The 9,314-nt window shown below is 37.3% G+C and overlaps 1 protein-coding gene across 1 annotated transcript; it reads right to left on the bottom strand.

Moving 5' to 3' along the window:
• Positions 1-771: 771 nt before the first annotated feature.
• MTERF1 (mitochondrial transcription termination factor 1) lies at positions 772-7,507 on the bottom strand. Its single transcript, XM_008572129.1, has 2 exons — positions 7,440-7,507; positions 772-2,455 (listed from the first exon to the last, which is right to left on the bottom strand). The coding sequence occupies exon 2, from the start codon at positions 2,422-2,424 to the stop codon at positions 1,291-1,293; it is 1,134 nt and encodes a 377-aa protein (XP_008570351.1). The 5' UTR covers positions 2,425-2,455; positions 7,440-7,507; the 3' UTR covers positions 772-1,290.
• Between the last annotated feature and the right edge of the window lie 1,807 nt (positions 7,508-9,314).

The following is a 9,314-nucleotide window of genomic DNA, read 5'->3' on the forward strand; positions in this document are numbered from 1 at the left end:
TATACAGAAATGATCACCATTTCTTTAAATTACATTCATTAGGCAAAAATATTCCTTTATTTAGATTTTATTATTTACATTTAGCTTTTTATCCACACATGTAGAGGACTTTATAAACACTAACTTATCAGCAATTCTAGAAAGGTAAGTAGGTTTTTAAAAATGTAATTACCCTTACAGGAGGAAGAAATACAGACATGATACTAAAAGAACCATATTTTGTGACTTCTTCACCTATAATGCAGTAATCATCTACTTAGTTGCTATATTGTTTGCTGCTGTAACAAATTATCACAAACTCAATTGTTTAAAACAACAAATTAATTATCTTATGGTTCTATAGGTCAGAAATTTAACACTATTCTCACTGAGCTAATATCAAGGTGCTAGCAGGGCTGCATTCCTTTCTGGGGTCTCTAGGTGAAAATCTGTCTCCTTGCCTTTTCCATTTTCTTGGCTTATGGCCCCTTCCTCCTTCAAAGCAAGTAGAAGTGTTCAAATCTTTCTTATGTTGCCTCCCTCTTCCACTTTTAAGGATCCCTATGATTATACTGGGCCCATCCAAATAACCGAGGATAATCTCCCCATCTCAAGGCCCTTAATCACATTTTCACTTAATCACTTCTACAGAGTCCTTCTGCAATGTAACAACATATTCACAGCTTCTGGGAATTAAGACACTGACACCTTTAAGTAACCATTATTCTTCCTCCCACGGTTGACCTTGTCTTCAAAGAAATCAGGATATACCCACAGTAAATCCTGGGGCACAAGTGCACTAATGGTTTAAATAGAAAATGTGGAACTTGGAATGAAAAATCCCTCCTTTCTGTTCTGTCACATTTTTACTGGTATTCTACTTTGAAGGTGAACCACAACTAGACACATGGGAATAACAGGAGAAATAGGTTGCCATTTAAAAACATGAGAGGAAATAGAACTATCTAAATAAATCTGTTGATTTTTTAATCTGAACAGAAGCCCCAAAAGCTTATTTTGTACTTTCTACCTACTGCTCTGCTGTGGCACTCAGGAACTACTATTTGTATAGCAGCCACAGCCTTATATCATAAAATAAGATGTTGCATTAATTCAAACTAGAGAAGAGGTTGATAGAAGCACTATACTTGAGCATACCAACCATGAGTTTTCATGAACCTACAAAACAAAACATTCAAAGGACCATTATATATCTATCTGTGGGTCCTCTTCTTTCTGAAAAGCCCAAATTCAAAATGAAATGATAGTGCTACATTATAAGACTGATTTCTTAATTCCCCAAACACTATTCTATCCATTTAACTTTTTCAATTTAGCTTTATATCTTTTTTGACTCCAAGACAGAAGAGTGATATTTGACATACTCAAGTTATAGCCAGCATTTACCAATTCTTTGATTCGACTTTTTAAAGTACTTATGCTTGAGTCCAGAACCCGAGGATTTTCAATTATTTGTGAGATGCTAACTTTTTCTTCTATGAGGCAGTCTATTTTATCATTAAACTTTTTCTCTGCTAAGAACATCACATCTGGATAGCTTAAGACAAACTTCTGTATCTCTTTTTCAGTACATCCATGAGAAAAAAACTTCTTTTTGATATTTGCATAGTTTCTTTTGGCATAGTCATTGGAAAGGTCTAGGATTTCAGCTCCCGGACCACATATCAGAACTAGCAGTTCCCCACTGTTCAAGTTGAAAGTTGACTGTAAAAATTCAATGTTAGCTTTCACCCGTTTGGTGCTCTGAATTAAGATAAAAGGGTTTTTAAAAATTATCTTCCTGACAAAATCTGCAGAATCATTGTGACCCAAGGACAAACAAATATTCTGCAAAAGTTCAACCATCTGTTTGTTCAGATCAACACTATTGGAGAAGGTACGAGGGGCATTGGTCAACAATCGACAAAGGCATTTACGGGTCAATCCAACTGAGTAGAGGAACTTTATATTATTCTCTAAGTTTAGGTTGTTACTGGACCGAAAAAAGGGTTCGGGAGAACGTTCCAAAATATTTATAATTTCAAGGTCTGAGGTCATAATCCTTCTCCACAGCTCCCACCGTTGTGAAAGACTTTCAGGAGTACGTGTGATAGCTCGTGGATATCTTGATATGATGCTAGCAATCACTTCTTTGCTAGCTCCTTTGGATAGAAGGAAAATCTTCAGGTCCTGTTCATTAGTAATCGTCCTATTAAAAACTCCAGGCTGTCGTTTCTTTGCCATGTCAATATCTACTCCCATAGAAAGTAAGTTGTTCAGTAGGTCCTCATTCTTCAAGGGCTCATTGCCTGCATTATCACACTTCACACAAAAAAGCCTAAATGAAACTGATTTGAAGAGGACTTCTGCTGAAAATCGGATCATCCAACATCTTGAACCAAAGAGAAAGTTATTCCTCATGTACCAGAGGTTTCTTGGTGCCATAATTGTCAGGTAACTCAAATCTTCTGAGATGCTGTGTAAAACAACACATATAATATTATATAAACACGTGGGTTAAACAGCTAATTGACCATATTATGATCCTATAAACATCACGGTCACTTCCGTAAAATAATACCTATAGCTCCAGCTTTCCTACTGCTGTGAAACAATTCGCCACCACACTCTCTCTCTCACTTGATCAACAGCTTCTCTTGATTACCTGTGACCTCAGGGCTGCTTCCATTTTTAACACACAGAAAAACTATATGGCATAATCACTGCCCCAGAATTATCCCTGCTTTTATCTTGTTCTTTCCAGTTTCACAGATCATTGACCTTGCTCTGTCCACAGAGTCCAGACTTGCCTCTGGCCTCCTGGTTTTCAAACTCTAAATCTAGCCCTAAAAGCCAACACCATAAACTATCTAATTCTTTTTGTAGATTCATGGTACTTTTTAAATCCATGCCATAATTAGAGCCTTAATGCTTAGGTTATATAGACTTCTGGTCAACCACCTGATTCCCAATCTCCACCTCACTCAGTTTACCCTATTGTCCTCTTGATTGTAACCCAACAATTCCAAATCAATTTTCATCTTCAAAATGATCTAGTTGGGATATTTAATCCACATAGTCCACCACATGTGGAACTGTGCTGAGAGATGGCATATAAATGTTAAAATGTTACTTTTACCATTCTCCTCTACCCCATCACCATATTACACAAGACCAATCCAGGGCTTCTAGCAAGTAGCTAAAACCTCAATAACCCATTTTCCTGATCATTTAGATATGGGGCACAAAAGGTACGAACTTACACATAATTATAATCATAGGTCCCTACTAAAATGAGTATCTCCACTTACAGGAAATATTTTGTGAGGAAAGAAGAAAAAGTGGTCTTCTATTATTCAACCTATTGGACAATTTTTTCCTGAGCTACTTGTGATCTGAGTCATAGCACATAACATTTTTTTTAAACTGTACCTTCTCCTTTTCAGAATATATAGCTGTGACAAACTTAACTCTTGATTTCTAATTACTTACAATATACTATTACTTAGAGGAGGCATTTCTCTCTTCCCCCCTCTCCTAACTAAGCATAAAACAGAAAATAGAGATAGATGGTTCCAACCCACCATTAACATTTTGGGGCTTAAGATACTGCTTTCAACATCAATTTCAAAGAAAACTTCTTTGTGTCTGTCCTTTCAATTACTCCAATTTTAACAGGAACTTGGATTATGCCTACAGGATGGGAACATTCCTGTGGCTCACATAATCTACAGATTGTAAAAGAACTGGGAAAAGATTCCAAAACTATACAATCAAGTGACATTCAAACCTAAATGCAGGGGTACTCACAAAGTAAACATCAAACAACAACAAAAGCACATTTTAGATCGATGCATACTCTACTGAGCTCACTATTCTTCACTTCTCTATAACACCACATACTACTCTGTAACTACATACTCTTCCAAAAAATGCATGAACTTAGAAACTTAAAAATAAGATCCTCCGAACTAAAGAACGAAGGCTCTATCTTGCACAGCTCAACAGCCTGTTCACTCTTCCAGATGCTTAAGGGTGACCTCTACTGGATAATGAGACAGAACGCTGTCAGCCGGAGATCAGACCAGTGCTTTCTAAAGAGAGGTGTGAGATGTTCCAATGGGATGCGGGAAGAAAAAAGTAAAACTCGAATTTATATTTGTCTTAGCTTTTGAACATATCTATTTTTTACATGTTTTATAATCTACACCAAGTAATAGTACTATAAGACATATATATAACTAATCAATAAATAAATGTACATGTATTGGAGGTACATTTATAAACATTTTTTACTAATAATGTACACAATCAAAAATGTTTGAAGACTACTACTCTTAACAATGCACTCTCTTGAGATTATTAGCACCATAATAAACAGGGCTGAATAAGCCACAGAATATTCAGTAGAAATTCTTACAGTGACAAACTAAAAATAAGTGAAAATATATGCCAAAATGCTTAACAAGAGTAATAAATCTGTTTCTCCTAAATCTATTACAAGTAGATTTTGTCTTTGTGCATAACTCATTCTCCATAAAGATATCTTCCACACAAACTAGCATGCTCAAATAACTGAGCGTCTTTCCCAGCCTCCAAACTAGCCCTCCTATAATTTATGATTTTACTATCACTATCCTGAGACTCACTCCTGATAAAAACCTAAAAGTGAGCTTTGCTTTCTTCTTCTTCAATACCACAGTCAAATCACGTAGTTAGCTTCTCAGCATCTCTGAAATCCAATCTCTCTACTCTTTGTTATTCTCATTCTCTTAAGTCTTTATTCTGTCCTTCCCAGCACTCTAACATCAATCACTCAAATCTGCCACAATATCGATATCTGTAAAACAAAAATACGATTATGTCCTTCATTCTCTGAGCAAAGACCTTCTGTAGCTCTCTCACAGAAAGACAAATCTTCAGACTGACTTCAAAAAGCCCTTAACCACTTAGTTCTAACTACCTTTCCAGCTATTTCTTCTATTCTACAACCTCACTACCTGGCACCACTCAAACCTCTGATCCTGAACATCCTTGCCCATTTCTGTCTCCCTGCCTTTGCTTAAGCTGTTCTTTCATTCCAAAAGGCCCAACCTCCTGATATCAATCCACAGTACAAGGTCTCATTCAAATACAATCTTCTCTCAAATTTTTAACTTAATTTAAAATATTTACTGTTGAATTTATTACTAAGTATTCTACTTATATAGGGAAAAAAGAGCTGAAATGGACTTAAAACCAGCACCCGAAATTTGGTCTTGATTATGATACTAAAATGCAATAAATTTACCCCAAAAGTAGTCTCAGTTAAACCTAAAAACAGCGGTAGCTAATAACATTGATTGTTGGTAAACATATGAGGAAACAGGGGAAACTCTCAAATACTGTTATTGGAAGGGAATTGGGCACCATCTATCACAATTTTAAGTGTTCATATCCTTTAACCCAGCATTTCCACTTCTTGCAGATTACCCAAAGGAAATAAAAGGGCAAGAATAGGGGCCGGCCTGCAGCTCACTTGGGAGAGTGTGGTGCTGATAATACCAAGGCCAAGGGTTCAGATCCCCTCACTGGTCATCTTTAAATAAATAAATAAATAAATAAATAAATAAATAAATAATTAATTTAAAAGGCAAGAATACACATTTGTTATGAAAAAGGATGCCCCTCATAACATTATTAGCTATAGGAAAAAAGAAGAACCCCAAGAGCTGGATGGTTAGCTCAGCTGGTTAGAGTGTGGTGCTGATAACACCTCGTATAACTTCGTATAATGTATGCTATACGAAGTTATTACGCAATGATCTGCTTTCTGTCACTACAGATTAGTGACCATTTTATAGAATTTTATATAAATGGACTCGTACAGATTGGACTTTGGCTTCTTTCATTCAGCGTTTTTTGAGATTTACTCATGTTGCACATTATCAATAGTTCATTTTTTTCTATTGCTGAGTAGTATTCCAGCCCATGAATATATCACAACAGGGTTGGATTCCTGTACTGGCCAGAAAAAAAAAAAAAAAAAAAAAGGCCACCAATAGAACGATTAATAAATTGTGGTACATCTATGCAATGTAGTACTATACAGGTGCTAAAAGAAAATGAGGCAAATCTAATGCAACAGAAAGATGTCCAAGATATTCTAAGTGGCAAACTGCATAACGGTACAAATAGGATAATACCACTAATACTTAAAGGGAGGGGAACATTAATATATACAGAGAGGGAAGAAGTGGAATAATATAGTTATCCCTGAGAGACTAATGGGAACTATGTACTATTTCTGAAATATTGGGATTTTATTTAATGAATGTGTTATTTTGCAATTAGACAAAAAATGTTAAACAAATTAAATTGGCCTAGGTGGCCACCTAATTAACTAATTTTCCATTTTTAGCACAAAAAAAAGTCAAACTTCAAAAATATAAATGATGTTTCACTCTTAGCAGTCAATCTCCATTCAAAGTACTCCTATAACATCTAGCAAGGTAAGTAAATATTTAAATAGCCTAATGCAAGAAGTATCAACTTCCTCCATCTACAAATTTCCAAAATATTATTTCATAATTGATGTCAATATATCTTTCAAATTAACGTTCTTAATTAACTAAAACCATCAGTCCTTAACGTTCAAACTAACCACACTGAAAATTCTGTACTTAAAACTTGTGAGGTCAAAGGAATAAAAAAAAAAAAAAGAGGATTTACATTCCCCTCTAATCCACAACTGGCCTACTAAAGGGGCTTTAAAGGGGCTTTTAATGGAAATGGCTCCTCACTGGTCCTAGGGCACCATTCCAACTGGTCTTAAAGCAAGCTAAGTAAGTTTGTGGATCTTACGGCAATGTATTTCTCATCTTATTTGTCTTGAGGAAAAAGGACTTTGCCTCCCTCCAGAAAGGCTGGAAAACAGCTGTCTGTAGAAATGGCACCTTCCCTCCCCTGCTAAAAAAGGAAATATATTTCTCAGGACTTCATAATACAGAATAAAGGATCTATCCCAGCTAACACTGCATAATGATCCCGTGAGATACATTACGTCTTCCAAACTAAGCACCTCTCACACATACTGAGAAGAAAAAGGCAAGCACAAGCCTGAGTATGATGGGGGAAAGTAGTAGAATCACGAAAGTCTTGTAAAACCAGAGCTAAGTGCTTCATATACATTGTCTTACTTAACACCCCAAAACAACCTGAAAGGTCGGTGTACCCCTAAAATTATAAAATCTGAAACAGCGCTGAGCTCGTTTACTAGCTTAGCTTAGCTCCTGAAGCGTAAGGTTCGAACCCAGGCGGGTCTTTCTTAACTCAAAATCAAAGTAATTCCACACCGTAGGATCTTCCCATCCCTCCTCCTCCCCCAAGGGCAACTCTGCAAGGGGCTGCGCGGTACAGCACAGTCACCAGGACCCGCTCCTAACAACAAAAGCACAGAGGTAATAAGTGCCCAGCCTCACCCTAAACTGCAACCAACCGGCGTAGAGGCCTCTTATTTCCGCCTCTGGGATTTGGAGAGGTACCGAGGGACGGAAGTGAACAAGACGAACTTCCGCCCTGGGGCCGCGCGCAGTAGTGACGGTGCCGGCGCTGCGCCTCCCGGGGGCAGTGCTTCCGCCCTCCGTAGCCCGGCGCCCGGCGCCCTGCAGGGGGCGACAAGAGACCGCGGTGAGCGCGGGGACTCGAACGCCTGAGGCGGGTCCCGGAAGGCGGGGCGGGTCCCGGGGCTTTCCAGTCGCCGGGGCAGATGGCCAAGGGGAGCTGTAAGGGATGCACTGACTACGGGTGACGCGCGGTGGGAAAGTCGCTATTATTTACATAATCCTGCAGTCTGATAGGGCGATTAGCGTTATTAACGTGGTTAAAGCGATGCCGATGAACACCTCGGTATTTGGTACAGGAAACGCGTGCGTAAACAGTCCAGGTTCTCTTTCTTCCACGAACTACCTTGAAAATCCTGGAGTGTGACTGCTGGTCTGAATTCAGCATCAACCCTCAGGCTGGGAATCGATTCTAGTGTACTTCGATTTACCTGCTTGTAGCAGGAATTAATTCAGTTATGGTTCTTTTGAACTCTTGACGTGTTTAGGCTATTTAATTTGAAAATGGAGGTAACTGAAACTTAATCTCCACAGCGAATGCGTTTTCGCCACTTGGAGGCGTCGCCTTAAACCTCCCTCGTCCTACAGTCTTACCAGCCTGGTCGAGATAGGGCTTCAATTCAAGGCAATTTCTACTATGACCCCCCAAAGGAAGGTAATGTCTAGATAAATGAATTAATCATAAAGCTGTCAAGTTATCCTCAAGAGAAAGTCGTGGTTTGGTCCTTATAAAAACCGGAAAGTGGGGCGAAGGGATTAATCCTGAATTCTACAAGGAAGAATTTCCTGCATTACCTTCCTCTGTGTGGGAGCCTGAAGACAGAATTTTCTTCATCCCATTTTTGTATCGATGAACCGTTATGTTTCATCGTCATTCTTGCCGTTAGATTACTCCTAGCTGGTTTGTTGTCATTTTATTTTAAGTTAACTTTCTGTTTTGTTGGTTTATAAGGTTAAAGATTTATCTTTGGGAATTTAAATTACTAATTATCAGTCTATTCAGTAAGTGAAACTACTTACTGCAGTTCCAGGTAAAGAAAGAATCTTGAAAAATTTAAAATGGGTTCTTTGTGTGAATTTCTAATATATATTTCTGCATGGAAGGAGCTCATATGTCCCAGTTAATGTTTACAATATATGTAAATATATAAATTTATATACATAAATATGTAAATATATATATACACAAACTGCTTTATAATCAGACAGTAAACCAGTAAAAAAATTTTCAGGAATCATAAAATTTGAGACTTTAAGAAGACCTTTGAGAATATGGATCCCCAATCCTCTCATTTTACAGATGAGAACATTGAACCCCTTAGAGTAGGAGCCAAGAGAATGAATATCTTATATCTCCTTGACCAGTAAGTCTTCTATGATTTATGTCACATGCTTTGTTGTAGATGACATAGATTATCAAGGATTATTTCAGACTTACTTAGGCAACATCACCTAAGTTTATTTTTAGTGATATCTTTTAGGTAAAGGAGATTGGTTCTTTTGAAAATAAATTCTGTACTTCCCATCCAAAATTTTCTGTTTACAAATATATTTTAAATACATATTTAAATGCATACTGAAAGAATAACAATAAAAGTGTAATAATGGTTGGATTAGGATGGTGTATTATCAATCAGGTTTTTCTCATATTTCTGCAATGACTTTTAAATGTCATTACCTACAATAAGAGTAATAACTGCTATGTCGTTGTCACTTATGATGTGTTACAGTAGA

The sequence above is a fragment of the Galeopterus variegatus genome, unplaced genomic scaffold (assembly GCF_000696425.1).
Source record: "Galeopterus variegatus unplaced genomic scaffold, G_variegatus-3.0.2 Scaffold46, whole genome shotgun sequence".
Taxonomy (NCBI): Eukaryota; Metazoa; Chordata; class Mammalia; order Dermoptera; family Cynocephalidae; genus Galeopterus; species Galeopterus variegatus.